This window comes from Ischnura elegans, chromosome 3, assembly GCF_921293095.1.
Source record: "Ischnura elegans chromosome 3, ioIscEleg1.1, whole genome shotgun sequence".
Classification (NCBI taxonomy): domain Eukaryota; kingdom Metazoa; phylum Arthropoda; class Insecta; order Odonata; family Coenagrionidae; genus Ischnura; species Ischnura elegans.
In genome coordinates, this window is record NC_060248.1 from 103886128 (window position 1) to 103904440 (window position 18313).

The 18313-nt window shown below is 38.2% G+C and overlaps 2 protein-coding genes across 2 annotated transcripts in view; one reads left to right on the forward strand and one right to left on the reverse strand.

Annotated features, from left to right (window-relative positions):
* Positions 1 to 1098, forward strand: part of LOC124156282 (DDRGK domain-containing protein 1) — a 14728-nt gene extending 13630 nt beyond the window's left edge. The window contains exon 7 of the mRNA XM_046530729.1: positions 992 to 1098. Coding sequence (XP_046386685.1) covers positions 992 to 1003 — 12 coding nt within the window. The 3' untranslated portion in view covers positions 1004 to 1098. The remainder of the gene's footprint in view (positions 1 to 991) is intronic.
* Positions 1069 to 18253, reverse strand: LOC124156281 (histone-lysine N-trimethyltransferase SMYD5). The gene is made up of 9 exons (XM_046530728.1): positions 18108 to 18253; positions 17153 to 17280; positions 14916 to 15036; positions 10521 to 10642; positions 10333 to 10441; positions 4544 to 4672; positions 3085 to 3262; positions 1327 to 1549; positions 1069 to 1243 (listed from the first exon to the last, which is right to left on the reverse strand). Exons 1-9 carry the CDS (start codon positions 18150 to 18152, stop codon positions 1138 to 1140), a joined length of 1161 nt encoding a protein of 386 aa, XP_046386684.1. The 5' UTR covers positions 18153 to 18253; the 3' UTR covers positions 1069 to 1137.
* Between the last annotated feature and the right edge of the window lie 60 nt (positions 18254 to 18313).

An 18313-nucleotide genomic window follows, 5' to 3' on the forward strand; every position in this document is an offset into this window, starting at 1 on the left:
TCGAAGTTCCCCATTTCTGTTGAGGTCAACCGCTGCATGAGTCATCTATTAGCACAAAAGGTGTCTAAGAGTGACTTTCGTCAATTGATGTTACACCTTTATTGAATTGAAATATTAGTAATGTGCGCGTAATTTCAAAAAGAATAAGACCAAACACGACGTATTTCTGAGTTTATTTAAGCATTTTACGCAAAGAAATAAATTTCAAAATACGACGGAGACTTAGCATTCTGGCGAAACTCGATATGAGCAGCAGAGCTTCTCGGAAGTTGATGCGGTATTTTTTTCCGAAAGCATATATCAAGTTACAATTAATGAGTGGTGCTATAAATCTTTATTGTTACAGTCCCAGACAATGGGATATTTTCTCAGAATATTTGGTTTCTCCCTGATAGCAATTCCAATTCATCTTCTTATCTCGTGAGAACTCCCAAAGATGGACTGAAAATAATTGAAGAAAATCCGGTGGAATAGAGCTTGTATTTTGCAAAATGACTCAGATTGTCAGCTAGCACTTGGCAGTAGAAGTGGGGGTAAAGCGATGTTAGTTGAATTAATGATATGCCCAATTGTTTCTATAAAATTAAAATATTCATTAATCAGCTAAATTCCTGTTCGAATCATTTAAAGGAAATCAAAATTACTCCCCAAAATCTTGTGTTGCCTGCTGCATAGGCAACCGAGTCAAACATTCCAGCATTCATCATTTAGTATTCGAGGTATTCGAAATTCGAGGTATTCGAATATTCGAGCAATGATTTAATATTCGAATTCGATATTCGAATTCGAGAAATCTGCTATTCGACCCATCTCTAGTATTAACTGAATACATTCCCGCCTTGTTTTTTCAAAAATGCCCGTGTTAAAAGTAAAGGGGTACTATATTCAAACATATTTTTTAATTTTATCCCAAAACTGAAGACTCACAATTAGGGGGGGACTATATTTGGAGAAATACTGTATGTGACATTATACATTGTTTACATTTCAGGTGGTCAAGTAAGATTGGTGCCCCATCTCTCAGACATCAGCCTAATGCACAGCACTATTGTTTAAGAATTTAAGGTATTTAAGAGACAATAAAGATATTTTATTTAACTTTAACGTATCATTGTAATATATTGCAGTTCACTGCAATTATTCATCTTCATCAATTGCATCATCATCATCACTACTTGTTTCACTTTCATTATCAGCTTGAGAAAGGCATTTGGTACAGCGGCATGTAAACAGGTAATTCTCTCTGTAAAACAGAACCAAAAAAGGAACCTTAGTTACATATCTAGGCAGTTGGAAGGATCACTCTTCAAAATTATTTCTTTTTACCTGAGAATCTTCTGGCGTGAGTGGCGACTTCGACTGAGAGCACACTCATCTAAGTAACTGACACACACTTCTTCACCTTGAGAAATGTCTCGCTTTGCTTTCAATACTAAGCATGAGTCACCTAATGGAAATGTCTGCTCTGCATTAGGTTCACAATCATGGTTACAAGAGCTCTGGAGGAGATAAAGTGCTGAACCCTCTGCATCAAGGAATGCTCCAGAAACTAAACAGACAAAAGAAAATTGACAAAACTATAAGGAAGAAGGGGTTGGCCAACTAAGGTTTCCAGTCCCAAAATAGCAATGCACAGCAGTGGTTGCCCATTGTATCAATTGCATCAAAACAATGGAATTCCTTCCCATGTAAAAAAGGGGAGGAGGACATGGTTTCTCCCCACCCATAAAAGCGATCAACTTAAGTTGCTAAGTGAGAGACTAAAGGCTGTAGGGTCATTCCTTGTCAGATGATCTAGAAAAAAATGCAAGAAATGCATGCAAGAGAGCAAGAAATCAAGTATGCCCAGACATACTAGAAATATATTTCATCGTCTTCCTCAAGAAGAAATTTAGTAATTGCAAAATGCTAGTAAATTCATTCGTTTGCTGGAAATACGATTCTAAATTATACATGTATTGGTCTTATTGAAACTCTACATTTAGATTAGGGAGATACTAGAATTAAATTATAATAAACATCTGGTAATACAATCCATCGGGAAATACATACAGTATTTGTATTCAGCCGAAAATTTTACAAAAGTATGGAAGTTTTCACACAATTCCAGTTATTATATATGTAAAACGACCATTTTTATCAAATTTCATGAAAATTCTAGCTGGTGGATTGCATGCAGTGGTTCAGTTTATATAGAATGACCCTACATCATTCTACAGTCAACAGAGAAACGTTAGCAACAAGCATTTCTTATTTTGAATAGAAATTTAGTTTCTAAATCTCGGAATCAGTACTTTCGTACAAAATGAACTACATAATCTAGTTGGGTAAATTTAGATGAGCTTCGAAATAATCACTAATCTGGTTGGCTAATGCAAAACAAAATTAGTTGAGATACTGTGGTATGAAAAAATGAAATTATCCTCATCAGATTGCCTTGGCCATTCAGAATGATTTTTGGAATCTAAAACTTAATAAATGTACCAGGAAAGTATTCCTTTAGGTGGCTTCTTTTTTACAGAAAATGGTTGAAGTATGACGCCCCTACTTCATCCATTATTTGTAGAGCAGTTATCTTCACTTAGTCTATAAACTTATGCACTGCTTTCATTTGCTTAGTGAAATACCTAGCTAACTCATTTAACTTATAACGCATGCAGAATTATAGAGGTACAAGTATAATTCATGGCTGTAGAAGCATCAGGGTAGAACAAGCAATAAGTCATCTGTGAGTTGGATTTTAATTACTGTTCAGATTTCTCATAATTTCTTTAAATCTTCTCAAATTACTTGTGGAGACCATGAGGACATTGATTGACATTATTTCTTAGTATGAGTGGGTTCAGGACATAATGCTTTGCTACTATTACATACTTACTGGTGGTGTGACTATCATGCATGAGTCTCAGTGACTGATTGCATGCACCTGGCAGCAAAAGTGAGGAGCTGATCATTGCCATAAATATATTAATGAATAATTAAAATCCTGAGTATATATTTGTATTAAGAATTTTACTTGTCTTAATTATATCTTATCTCTAGTTCACATTTATAGGAATAATTAAGCAACAAAAAAGTACTCACCAGCTTCTATATCAGAGTATAGTTGATCAATAAATGAGTCAACAGTAGACCTTTGATCAGCACTTAAATTGAGATTGGCTACATTGTTCACCCATTGCGACAAAGGACTAGAGGCAACACCTTGTCCATTGGTGCCCACCAAAGCAAATAAGGACCTAAATCCTTGAGGAGTTAGCCACTGTCAGTAATAGAAAAAAAAAACATTTGAAAAATATAAACATGAATTCATTTCTTACAACACCGTGCACAAGACAGCATGAGTGACACCAACGTCACAACAACAATGCTAACCATATTTTATAAAGAATATTGATAGGTAGTTAATATTTTACAGTACTCCATTACCATACCTTTAGACAGTGGTCTCCAAACTTTTCAATGTTAGAGCCACATCATATATTTCCCACATTCATGCAGGCTGAAGGAATAACAAATAATAATACAAAAGACAAATCAGTGCCGGTAATTTAATACCCTCAAAAATTAGATTATAGACATGGAAAAATTAAAAAAAAAATCTTGTTGGAAAAAATCAGGGTAAACTAAATAGATTTCCGTGTTTACTTTTATGCAACCAAATTAGTGTGACGAATGGCATTGTCATTTTGACTTCAAAATTTCATTAAAATCAGGTTCCTGATTAGATGAGCCAATTGTAACCAAGACATAGGAATTTGTTTGGCGGGTGGGATGAAATTATTTGGTGTCCCATAGTTCGGAGACCCTTTTCCTTAAGACATTATCTAATTTTTTCATATGGAAAATGAACACCTATACTGCTTACAATAGTAACATTGATGACACTTACTGCAAGAGTCCCCTGTAGGCAATGAGGATGATTTCATCTCCTACTGCATTGAAAGGTTGTGTTATTAAATCATGTAAATGCACATAATTTTAATAAGGTATAGTGAGAAAATTTATGGTACACGATGTAGCTAAAGGTTTCCGGTTAAAATCAGATGAGCAGTCAGGAAAATGATCCATGAGTATTTAAAAAGTCACAATGGTCAAAATTAAGTCAAGGTGGCTAATATTGCTGCTTGGTCTCACAGACCAAAAGTAGCTACAAACACATGTTGTAGCTATATCCTCTATCATGAGTTTTCATAACCAAATGTTTCATAGATCATTCTGGCTCGATCAATTATAAATGTGTTGTCCTGAGAATCCACACATTGGACGTAATAATACGTCATTTGTACTATTCGCCTAGAAAACTTTTCCTCATCTTTGCCTCACTATAGGTTCCAATGTTCATTACTTCTTTTTCATTAGTACACATAATCATTCAATAGCTTAGTGAGTACATTAATTCTGTAATTTAATTTTGAATCCATACATGGATTTTTTCCGCTCTGATTCAATGCTATTACATACCTTAATAGCTAAGAATTGAAAAAAAATGAACTCATTAAAGTTATCATTTAAATAGACATTTAATGTCCGCAAAACTTACATGATGGACATCATCAGAATACAATGCATTTCCCATTAATTCTCTTAATATTTCCAACTGACTGGAAAACTGTTCTCCCAATAACTTATGAGCAATTTCTTCCTCCTCATTTTCTGTTCGATGACAGAACTGAAAGTGAAAGCATACAAAGCAATTATTAGCAGTACCAATACTTAACATTCTGCATTACTACTAAGGGAGTGTTTCAAGTATTACATTAGCACAGTTTTGGCCCCTGCCAATTATAATGACTATGCCCCCTAGCAAAGCATATGCAAAACCTCTCCCAACACTTGCTTACATTAGATTTTTCAATACAGCACACTCCCGATTAGCCGGGCTAATGATCGGAAAACATGGATAATCCAAACAAACTTAAACAGTATCCGATGAAGCTTGATTATACTAATGCAAAGCACCAAAGCCTCATCCCCTCATAATTGCTGGTGATGCCTGCGGTGTAAACCCGAAGTTGTGGAAGAAAGGACTCCGATCATAAGTATCTTAAGAAGTATTCCCCGCGTCATATAACATAGACGAAACAGAACTTTTTTACATCCTACTCCCCCGACAAAACCCTTGCAGTACAAGGTATTTCTTGCAATGATGTCTCTAAAGGTAGGTAGTGCGCCTTAGCAATGATGTAGGATGTACGATGCAATGATACTCAGCGTGAATTGTCCGGATGGACGTATTTATTCTCCGTTGCGGATTCACAAGGGTGAACTATTCGTGACAGTGGTCGGAGTCGTACTGGCGCTCTCTTCGGTCACGTGGGTAGCCGAGCATTCCCTGGTGGCCGCTGGAAGAACTCACAGAACAACTGACTCTCGTTTGCAGTGCCGTGGTAAACTCAGAGTATTATTTCAAATACGTCGCGAGCGTAACACTCTAAAAAGAACTTTTTTTCACAACGGCAATTTTAATCACATCATTTTTCAAGCTTAGCAAACTTTTTACCGTAGATAATGAAGATATTACATTATCTGATAGAAAAAGTCTTCCAAGGCGGGGACGTTATACAACCTTCCACCGTTTTCAACTGCAGAAAAAAATGCAATACGTTATTTCACTTCACTGCCGCTTAACCCACAGGAACAATAAACATACACCAATGGAAACATTTGAGGAATTAAATAACCACAATATGGTTTTATCATTAAATTTTTGAATTTTCAGTGGAAAATACCAAAAAATAGGATGATTACGTAAATTCACTTATTGAGTACATAGAAAAATGGCTTTGTCGGTTGTGCATTGGCATAATGATTGACAAAACAATGCTTTGCATGATTTCTATTCAGTGCGGCACTTATAAATTGTTTGAATAGTTAGTCGTTGTTTGAGTAAGGAAATTTAGTGAGGCAATAAAACATCGCCTTTCGTCTGGATTTATGCTTACGTTTATTGGATAGAAATTTATCTGTCGCCGCACCACTCCTGTTCCTGTATAATTGTTCGCAACAGGTATATTGGCTATTATTTGCTCCACCTCCGGTAAAGCGACAATTCGCTATAGCGAGTGTTTATTGGTGCACCGTGGGGTCTCGTTGTATCAAGGTTGCACTGTATGTATTTAGGTTTTTTTAAGCTCAAATTGATTGAAACAAAGTTTCTTTTTGTTACAAAAAGACTATGCCAATATTCAACATTGTCCAAACATCACAATTTTCAAAGGAAATGGGGTGGCATCAGTACCGTCAAAGAAGAAGATACGGCCTGGAAACGCCAACTGTATACATCAAATGGGTCGCCCAGCTTCGCTTTGAGGGGAAAGACGTCACAAACTAGCAATATCTGATAGGTTTGTCCTTGACTGCCTCATTCGTAGCCTCGTTGAGGAGATGGAGGGAGCACACTTCGTCCCCTCTACCTATTCTTTACACGCTTCTGCTACACTCCCCTTCCTTTTGCTGAGAGGCCGTTTTATTCTATTCCCGCAGCTCATCCCATGTGACGCTAATGTATTCTCCTAAACATTATTAATTGTGTTGCAGATTTCGCAGTTGCAAATTAATTTAATGATTTGACATAAAGAGAACAATGTGTGTGCACTGTGACGTGAAACTATCGCGAGGAAGAGCAAAATCCACCTCGCTGCAATTCTGTCATTAAAATTCAGTCAGTGGTTTATCCAAAGATTGAAACCTATTTTCATTTCCAAACGCAAGCATAACAGTTCAGATTCTGTGCGTGTAAAGATTTTATTGTTTTTAAAAAGTAATTTCAAAGCTTATAAAAATGATTTTTAACAGGCAAAAGTATAAACATGTGTAAGGTAAGGTGGGGTAAGTGCGACCCCTAAATAGCATACATCAACTTTAACTAGCTTAGGAAAATTTTCTAGGCTAGCTAAAAACAGGAGATTCAATGTCTAATATGTATGTGAACCACTGAAAATGATAATTAGATTAAAAATCCTCTCTCTGTAAAGTGGTAATTTTTATAAATTTTTACTTACAATCTTGTAGAGGGATCGCACTTACCCCGTGCATGGGGCAAGTGCGTCCCACGGCTGATGTGCAATATATTTATACATTACGCGGCACATGGGGTAAGTGCGATTTGCCCAGAAATTTAGCTGTACATTGCTTTTTAAAGTACCAAATTATGTTCAACCATTCTTGAGAAATCAACTTTTACCTTAGGTAATGTAAGTAGATTTTTTTTCGCGTTTTTTGGTTAATTATGGCACAGTAAGGAATTGTTGTTCAATGTGTGTTTTTAATGATAGTAACAGTATTCAACTGTTAAACATTAATTCAAAAGTGCATTTAAAATATCTAGTGTGCATAAAAGCTGAATAAATAATAAAAAATAAAAAATTATAAATCTTGCACATGACAACAAATCTGAATACAAACTAGATTGTAATGAACAAAGAATTTCTTCTCTAATGTAATTTACATTATTAATATAAAAAAACAAAATGAAGAAAAACTCATGGTCTTCAACCAATTGAACATTGAATATTTATTTGTTTATTTTAAGTTTTACCCCGAGAAAGATAGGCAAAACGTTAACTTTCCTCGACGGCCGACAGAGGGCTTCGGTAATATTTTTACAACATCTTCCCTGTGTCTGTGCCCATCTGGAAGGGTAAAGGCGACGTCGCAGAGTGCTCCAACTACCGCCCGATCCGGCTTTTATGCCACGCCATGAAAATATTCGAAAGAGTGATTGATGCTAGGCTCAGACACATTGTTCACATCACACCCAACCAGTGTGGATTTGTGTAGGGGAGTGGCTCAACAGACGCAATACACGCAGCTAGGCTGATCTTGGAGAGGCACCGAGAGAAGAACAAGCCATTGCATATGTCTTTCCTTGATCTGGAGAAGGCCTTCGATCGCGTGCCACACGACCTTATCTGGCATGCCCTCAGATCTCACGACGTCCCTGAAGTCTATGTGTCATGGGTGAAGCTTCTCTACACCAACGTCACCAGCTCCGTCCGTTGCCCAACAGGAATATCACCGCCTTTCCCAATCACTGTTGGCGTCCACCAAGGATCGGCCCTCTCTCCGCTCCTTTTCATCCTGTGCATGGACTTACTTACGGCCTGTCTCCAAGAATCACATCCTTGGTCACTACTGTTCGCCGATGATTTCTTCCTTGCCAGCACCACCACACCCGAATTACAGCAGCGAACTCGACTATGGAAGGTACGACTCGACAACTATGGGTTGCGATTAAACACCAAGAAGACTGAGTACATGGAGTGTGGACCTCAAACCGATGGCACGATAAGCATCGACGGCGAGGACATTGAAAAGGTCGAGAAGTTTAAATATTTGGGCTCTGTCATCAGCAACGATGGAAGCACAACCGCCAACACACGAGCTCGAATTAATGCAACATGGCTGAAATGGCGCCAAGTGACTGGCGTATTGTGCGACCGTCGAATGCCATAACGATTCAGGGCCAAAGTATACAAGACCGTTGTCCGCCCAGTGGCCCTATATGGAGCAGAATGTTGGCCAGCCACAGCAAATCAAGAACAGGCCATGCATGTCATGGAAATGAGGATGCTGCGATGGATCCTAGGCATCTCCCGCCTGGATCACATCAGGAATGAAGACATTCGGAAAAGAATGGGAGTTGCACCGATCACAGACAAGATGCGGGAGGCTCGATTACGGTGGTGTGGGCATGTGGTGCGTAGTGATGAGAACTCCGTGGACAAAACAGCAATGTGGCTGAGTACTGAAGGACGCCGACCACGAGGACGACCAAAGATGCGCTGGCTCGACAAAATTAAGGCGGACATGAAGACCATCAACGCCACGCCAGTAGAAGCCCTGGATCGAGCCAAGTGGAGAAGACTTTGCAGAACAGCGGACCCTGAAATAGCGCGGGACAAACGCTAGGAAGAAGAATAAGAAGAGATCTTCCCTAGATATTTCGCTGGAATCCTCATTCCGGGGACAGGTGAAACTTAATTCAGTTCCAAAAAATATCCTCAAAAAGAAAACCACGGCATCACCTTATTCAGTAATCTCCAGAATTTTCCCTACATAGTGAGCAACTGACTTTTTGCTGCTGAATCTAGCCAGAATCCAATCTTCACTGTGAATGTTAGTCACCGAATTTGTTAAGCTTTTTCGACTCATGCTATCTTGTTTCAGGCATTAATACCATGTCGTCTACATCCTCCTCGTCAGAAGGCATGATATCCAATGCCCTATCATAATCAATCAACAAACAGAAGTAAGCTATCTTTATCAAATAAACCTTCAAAATAAAAGTTGATGAGAGGACTCTAATTAAAAGACCTATTTTTATAAACTTGGTGTTTTGCAACATTTAAGAAAGTTTAACGCAAGAACTGCCAGACAGAAACTAAAAGTTTAACGCAAGAACTGTTAGTCAGAAACTAAAAATTCAATCCATACTTCAACCTCGTAGCCTGGGGTCGCACTTGCCCCGGAAGGTAGGAATGGATGGTTACGACGGGGAAAGTGCGACCCCCCATCTAAACTAAATATAATGACTCGAGTTCCAAAATTTAAAGTAAAGCAAGGAAAACCAATCCATGAAGAAGAGAAAACAAGATATAGTTCTTACCTAACACCTCCGATGCATTGATTCAGAGGGAACTACGGTATAGCGTCTCCTCACCACCAACTAAGACTACGAGATGAACGGACGGGTATATTTCCTAAGCATGTGGAACGAGAAATTAAGGGATAAGTATTACAAATTCGTTGGCTCTGGTTTCATTACTATGTGTAGAATATGTTGCACGACCGCCACCTGCTTCGAGAACGGAAATACGATTTTCCTGAAGGGGGGTCGCACTTACCCCGCAGTCGCACTTACCCCACCTCACCTTATGTAAATCTAAAAAGCATTGCTTTGATAGTATGTACCCAGAAGAAACTTGAATAATTACTTTGTTTATAGCAGGAATTTGAAAATGCATTTGGATCTGAAAATATCCGAAGGTCCGGCTCCGAAAATCAAGGATCTGATCCGGATTTAAAAAAAATCCTGGATCCGTCCAGCCCTAATTTTTATACATAATAGTGAAGCAGGAAAGATACTGAAATTTGAGCAAATTTTTGTCATGCAAGTTATTACATCACAATGGCTCAAGAATTCATTGCAGACGAGGCATACAAGTTACTGAATTATCATAAACATTTGTAGTCAAGAAGGAAATAGATTTCATTCATAAATGCGATATGGAGACATTGTTAAAATTGAATGACTAATGTGGCATGCAAAAATTAGGGAGATGAGATAAGTCATCATAATTAGTATAGAATAGATAACAATTTATTTACTTGCATAAAAGTGTTCATGGCCATGCTTTTATCCTCTGCTTGCCTCACAGTGGCTATGATTCGTGCGAGTAGCATAATACTTGTAGTCTCAGGAGGGTAATGCATTTGCCTGAAAGAAGTTACAATTTTTAAAGTATAAAATATCAAACACATTATCCAGCAGAACATCAACCTAGATAGCATCTTACTTCCATGTTTCATTCAGCATATTCAGTGGATGAGAGGGATTTTCTCCACATGAGCCAACACACAGAGTCATATGATATTGTTTCCATGCTAGCTCTTGGCATTCCTTGCTGCAATACTGTATCTGTAAAAGTAAGAAAATGTGTAATTATGCAACTAGAATTATATGAAATGCAAAATTGATGAGAAATGCAGGAGGCAATCTGAGGTACTCTTTTAGTCATTGAGCTTTTGAATTAAATATTTTGAAGGTGCAATCAACTTGTTTTTTTTTTTTGGGATATTTTAAGGTGGATTCCCAGAGTGAGTGATAATGAAACGTGTGCCGCCAGCAATGCCGATGATGTGCCGCCACCATTGCTTATCAGGAGAATGGATTCCCTTTCTAATGGTATATACATAATCCTAGGAATGAGATGAGGGAAATTCAAATACGGTCTTTTTCAGCCACCAAGGTCGTGACGATGAATTTGCCTGCCTCGAACCGAGGCTCGAACGTATTTTGTATTCCTCTCTAGAATGTTGGTGCATTCGATATCCTTAGGAATTGTGCCTTCTTTTTACCTGCTATTTCACTCTTACCCTCCTTTCCGTTCCTTCTTCGCACCTACTCTGGCACTTGCAATAAAATTCACTTATAGCCCATCTCCACTTCCTCATTTCCTTGTCTCTGAAAATTTACGGGATAAATATTCAATAGACATAATCTGCAAGGCAGCAATGTCGAGGAGCGATTTTGAGCATCAGGAATTACTCTAAAACACTGGTCAACAAAAAACTTCTTTTCTGTCCTAGAGATGTTGTTGGGTGATCTGATGGGTACTTTTCGTCCTGATTCCAAATCTGGGCTCATATGTTTTCTATCACGTCTAGTTTCTTTAGGACAACCGACTTTAATAAGGGTTCAAGGATATTTGAGCAAATAATTCGTGATTAAAAACATTTGAAAAAATAGGTACTTTCACAGAATTTTCTCGTATATTTAGAATCTGGTAAGTCTCTATTCAGTGTCCATCAGTAATCTGCTAACATGTTGCTGAAATTTCCTTGGTGCTATTTTTCCAAATGTAAAATATCTTGGTAACGCTCACTGTATTCATTTCTAACACTGCTGAGGTTTGGTGGAAAAAGGCAAGGTGTGAGTTGAGAAAATAATTTTTAAAATTCATATTGCAGCCTATTTTTTGGTACGATTTAATTAGATAAGCCACCAGATCATGATAATTTTCAGCCATGATATTTCCTAAAAAATGTTCAGATGCATTTCTGAATGGGTTCCACTCGCTTTTTTCTGTCGTCCTCAATTGCTGTTGAAATTCCGAATCCTTCAGCGCTTCCCTAATCTGTGGCCCAATACAAATTCCTTCTTTGATCTTTGCCTCACTTAATTGAAGGACTTTTTGTTGCAAGTAAGTAAAGCCAGCATCATTTTTGTCCATGGCTTTCGCAAAATTTAAAAAAATCCTTACTGAACCTTTACCCTATGCAGGGCGTGATTTCACGGCCCCAATTTTCCGATGCTAAAGGATGAAGGCCGGGTTTTCACGGCTTGAATTTTTGAAGCAAAAGGCCAAAGGCCGTGTTTTCACGGTTTCGTGGTCAAGCATGCCAAGTGGGTCCCAACCGCCATTAGGGTCCCTCGGCGCGAGAGGTCCGACCCTTTCCTATTGTCCGCGTGGGGATTATCTCGGCACTGCTCTACCCAGGTAATTACTCTCATACCTTGGTTCTCTGGTCAGGTTACATTTAGGTGGTCTGCCCTGTGCACCTCACGGGCTTACTTAGGGAAAAATTAGCGCATTAACGTTTTCTTGGAAAAACTTATTACACTCCAACTGGCACACCCAAGAGTATATTGGTGCAAGTATCCTCCTACTGAAATATGTAAGTGGAAGATGATAACCTCACTCTTCTAGGAATAGCTCATTTTCTTTTCAAAATTTTCTTGGCGTGTATTCAAATTTAACCGTAAATGTTCTGTACGCATTCCCTTTCCTACTCCTGCAAGGATTGTCTTTCAAATGATGTTTCAATGGAATTACATTTTTTCTTGGAATTATACAGCCAGGATTTTTTTCTTGAAGTGCCTTTCGATGGTTCCTTCGAGCTTTCGTTAGTTTTGCATACGTTCTCGACGTGTTCAGAGTTACTTGGATGAGTGGAGCACTAGGCAAATTTGCTGGACGGGAATTTCCTTGCACTGGGAAAATGTCCAGGCTAATTACGGATCAATCGATCCTGGAAATACTCACCAGAAGTGAAAATGAAGACAAGGATAGTGACTCTAGAAACAGTGTTTTGTATTTTTTCTTATTTCGTGCGTAATATGAATTTATATTTATCTAAGTGAAATTGCTTTATAAATATAATTTTGCAATTTCAAACAACAAATTTGTTTGATTCAAGTAGTTTTATGAGAATTTTTCGGGAAAATATTCTTCTAACAAAAATCGAAATGTTTCATTCCCATGTTTTCAGAGAACTCGTGGAGAGCAGACGCGAATGAGGAGCGTGGATTTGGGCATCATGGATATAAAATATGTTAATATCATTAATCGTAAATACCTTGAAGTATGCTAGGAACATTGAAAGATTTCATTCCCTTTAAAGTATTTTTTGATCTATGATCTAATGCCCTTTTGCTGAAAACCCTAAAAATAACCGTAGAACTTCGTTTAAAAGTTCTATAGGCATTGAAAAATGAAAGGTATACATTGATGAACTGACACTTAATGCAATAGTAACAATAAAAAAAAATTAAAATCGAACTAGTAACAATAAACTGACCGCAAAAGTATGCCGTGATGGGCTGCCTGCGGGAAAAGGGTCGAGGATTATATTTGCCCAGTTGCCGAGGAAAGGGTCCGGCACCCCACTAGAAAAGGTCATTAAGTGGAGGGAGTGACTACCTGCACAATTCCTTGCCGAGAAACAACTCCGTACAGGGCGAAAAAGAAATGCTCAAAGCCTTCGTACAGCCAAAACCAACTTCCCGTGAAGGAGCCCGGTGCAAAAGGGTTAATACGCAAAGGTGGAAAAAGAATATTTTTTGGATCGACCAAAAGCTCACAAAGGACATTTTTGGATCCAGGAATGAGTTCTTTACGTTCCAGACAATTTTTTTTCGAGTAATAATTTTTTATGTGTCTAATATCCCACTCGCAGATGAAGCAACAACATTTCGTATAGCCAAGCTGTAAGTAAGTATAGTATAGTAAGCTGTACGTAAGAATAGTAAGTTGAAATGGTTTGCCTTGTTTGAATTTCCCTCAATGACCAAACAATAACAACCCACTGGAAAGGAGTATTACCACTATCCCGCAGAGCGATAGTGACGGCACAAACTTTGTCGGGATACTTTTTTCCTCCATAGTACATGTATTACATATTTTTTAATCTACTAAGTAATACTGTTTCAGAAGATAGCAGGCTCTTTTTTGAGAAGCTCTGATCCCCTCAATCCGAATTACATATTTTTTTCAGGCTTCTCTGTCGAAGACAATTCTTCACGATGACTCAAAACAAGTTTGGCTGAACATATGATCCCTAATTGAAAGAAAGGACAATTAGAGAAACGGGTGAAGATAGAGAAAAATAGCTTCACATCTAACCCACTCTTTATCAAAGTTATTCTAAAGACCTTGGTCTACAATTTTTTGCTGCTGTGCTCCCCAAGGATGTAAGCACATCCTCTGGTAGCCATGTCTTGAAAGGTTGGTAACATACTTATTTGAGTAACAGATAGAACAACAATTAAACAGCCTGTTTTTTGGTCATGTTGATGACACATTTGGAGAATAAACCCAACATATAAATTCATAATGCATAAATGGTGGCTCAATATGATGCAGTCCTCAGTTGGGTACAACGGATGTTGCAAAAAGTAGCAATGATGAGGCCTGGCAATATACGTGCATGGCGTTCTCGAGAGACACTTGGCTGGTAGGATCTCCAGCATATTCCCCTGCAGCAGTTGGCCCAAGCTGTAGCTGTTATAAATTCCTCCACTTTTACTCCTCCACTCCCGTTGGGGGAAGTCTCCGCAGCCTCACCTCAATGCAGAAGTTGAACCTAAGTGACATCTGTCAGTGGGTTTCACTGGGCAGAATAAAGTGTCTGTGATTCACCAGAGGGTCTAATAACTCTGAACCAAGGAATGCCGTTTCTGCTCCTAGGCTAAAGTGTTAATTGCGTATTTTGGCTCTCCAACTCACTGATTTTCTTTGGAAAATTTTAATTCTATCTCATCTACCATTAGGATGATGGAAGAGAGCAACTACCACTTGCACTCAGGATTGAGATTGGAACACTTGACACCTAAAATTTAAGTTTTATGACAATTTTACAACTACCTCAACAACCATTAGCACTGAGGAATGAAAAAATAACACACTTACCCCACAACTATTGCATTTAGTATGACTTTCTATTACTGTAGGACAACACTCTGGATATGGAAGACTAATGTTTGGATTGCCAGTGAGTCGACGAACATTTTCTTCCGTCGTCTCAAGTGACCTAAAATTATGAACACAAAAAACCATTCAAATTAAAACATTTTTTAAATCTTTGATTTTTATGAAAAAATTTCTTTCAGGCAAATACCATTGAAAATATTAATAAAATAATAAGATGACCGATTTCCTTCCTAAATTTCGGCTCATATCAGCTACAAAATGCAATTGCGATAATGAGGACTCCGGTTGAGAGGGACCTAGAATATGACCAGGACGTGCATGCCTGCTTCGTGGATTTTGAAAAAGCATTTGATAGAGTGAACTGGGTAAAGTTAATGGACATTCTCACGAAAATAGGTGTAGATTGGAGGGATAGGGAGGGATTTGTAATCTGTATATGGCCCAGACTGCGCAAGTGAGGGTTGCAGACGGAGAGTCTGGGTGGGCAAGCATGGGCTGAGGAGTGAGGCAAGGCTGTCCTCTATCGCCGCTACTTTTTAATGTGTGCATTGAAGAGACGGTAAGGAAGCGTGGGATGAGTTGGAAGCTGGAGTAAAAGTGGGAGGTATGATGTTCAAATCAGTCAGTTTCATGGATGATCAGGCAGTCAGCGAGGGGTTTCAGGCTTAAGTGGATGCGTTAAACGAGCGTTACGAGGAGTATGGTATGAGGATCAATCACAAGAAGACCAATGTTAAGCAGTTTTGTAAATTAGCGCAAGCAAGGAATGTGAGACTAAAGATAAAGGTGGGTGAGGAAAAACTTGAGCAGGTAGTGCAATTCAGCTATTTAGGCAGCACTTCAGAGGAAAACGGATACAGTGGTAAGGATATTAGGAAGAGAATTGCGCTAGCAAAGGAGGCGTCCATGAACAAGAAAGAGCTTATGTGAGGATCATTATGTAAGAGTTTAAAGAAAAGGTTAGAGAAGAAATTGAACTGGAGTGTAGCACCGTGCGGAAACGTAGAAATTAAGGAAGGAGGACAAGAGAAGACTGGAGGCATTCGAGATGTGGGTGTGGGGAAGAATGGAGAAGGTGAAGTGGATGGAGAGGATTGTTCCCCTGAAACTTGATATTTTCCTGTGGGGTCTCGGAAAGGAAAAAAACGGCAGAGGCATTGGCTGATGTAGGGCCGAGTGTGGCTCCATTAAATCTACGACGTGGTTATTATCCTACGGCACTGAGATTGCCCCGATTGTTGTCCAAGCTCTTGAGAAGGTTCATGCTATGTGCCTTGAATCGTGTTTTGCCATAATATTTTCCACGGCTGCAATTCTATTGAAATATTCCTGTCCTATTCACGAACAAAATTGTTGGTGAATAGGACACGCATCGTAGAGCAACGGCGTATGCAAAGGGAGGATCGGAACTTTTTCTACTCCCTCTTATGCCGCTATTACCACCGCAGTTATCAAAATTCCCTCTTTCATTTAGTATTGAAAGAGGAAATTTCGATAACTGTCTAAATTCCAGGCATAGGTCTACAACACTGCGCGATACTATTAAAAAAATGCCACTAAAAAAAATTACTACAAAAAAAATCATATAAAAATATTGTCTAGTTTTGGCATATTACAACTGCATATGCTTAAAGATAAATTTTTCGTGCCAAAATGATGTAGAATAAACTTCCAGGAATGCCATTTATCAAAAATTTCCCAGTCCTCCCATTACCTTAGGGTGGAGGGGGTTCATCTCCTAGGCCATCCCATTCCCCTCCCCCCCCAAAAGAATATTCTTAGTTACGTCACTGCTTCTCACAATAATCTTCTTTTAGACCAATATTAAGTCTTGGTCAACCAACATGTCACTTCCAATGCTAAAGTGAAATCTGTTACGCAAACTTCTTTCAGAATGTAAATAATGTGTTGAGTCTTGCCTCTTATGTCCACAAATATCACATATATTCCCTTTAATTAGTGCATAACCAATATGTAATAATATTTTACACATTAATTGACACACCCTTGTGTATTGTTTATTGACATTAAATAATGTGCTAGAACATACAGGAATTAAATTAACCGTCAAAAATGAAACCAATTCTTGAAATCCATAGCTGATGGAATTTATCTTTTAATTTAATAAAAGGGGCACAGACTGCATGCTTAAAAAATGGACTGATCACTAGCAACATATACTTCCCATATTAAATGTATTATGGCTATAATATTACCTTAAGCAGTGATCACAAGCCAGATATTTATATGCAGCATTCCAGGAGAATTGACAGCAAACTAATGGTTTTTCCTGCATGATAATATCTCCATTTTTAATATTTTTAACAGCAAGCATTCCTTTTCCCTAAAAAAATAAGGTTTATGTTTACTTATTATCATATTCACTCCAACATTCATTTTTTAAACACAAAGAAGTGAAGTACCGTTCATGAAATACCTCAAAACCCAAAAAACCAATTTCATCTAACATATTTCCTTTAAAAAAACACTTAAGAATGTAAAAATGGTCGAGTACATGTAATAAAGAAAAAAATATTTCTAAGGGCAGTGGGTAATCCATCTTCAATAATTGAAGTGTCTTGTATGAAAAATCCTTAGAGAAAAATCATTCACCATGACCAGGATCCTGGATCAATGCTCTTATTTCATCTCAGTGTTCATAACAGAAATTAAACATTGCTTCAGTTTAGGGACTCATAATGATCAATTACAATTTCATACAATATTCTTGCATCCAATTTTTTTAGTTTTCAACTAAAAATGCCAAAATTGCTTTAAAAAATTAGATCCACAGACAAATATATTAAAGCATAGATCTAATAAAATTGAATGGATGCAAAACGTGGACCTTGGGAAAAAGAGATAGGTAAGGAAAACTGATTTTGAGATGTGGGTGTGGAGAAGGCTGAAAAGAGTGAAGTGGGTGGATAAAGTGAGGAATGAGGAGGTGCAGAAAAGAGTTCGAGAGGAAAGAATATTATTGAGAACTATTCGAAAGATAATGGGCCGACTCAGGTAGAACTGAATGCCATAGACACATAACATGAATACGCTGAAGGCCACAACATACAAGCATGCTACATGAAAAACAACAACTGGAGAAACCACATAGTGACTGCTTGAGAATACGAAAACAGAAGGTAGGTGCATAGAAGGACTTAAGATACTTACTTTAGTTTCACTAAGGAATGTTGTAACTGAATCAGCGAGTGCCATCGCAAAATTTGACACAAAGCCGAAATATTACAATTTATTGTCAATGCTAGAACTCGTGGACGGTCAGTCACATTGTGCGGGCGCCTGAAGAATATAACAAATCACTCACGAAATTCGTGTTGTTATCATCTATCTTTAGCGCCTCTTTAGAAATTGAATAT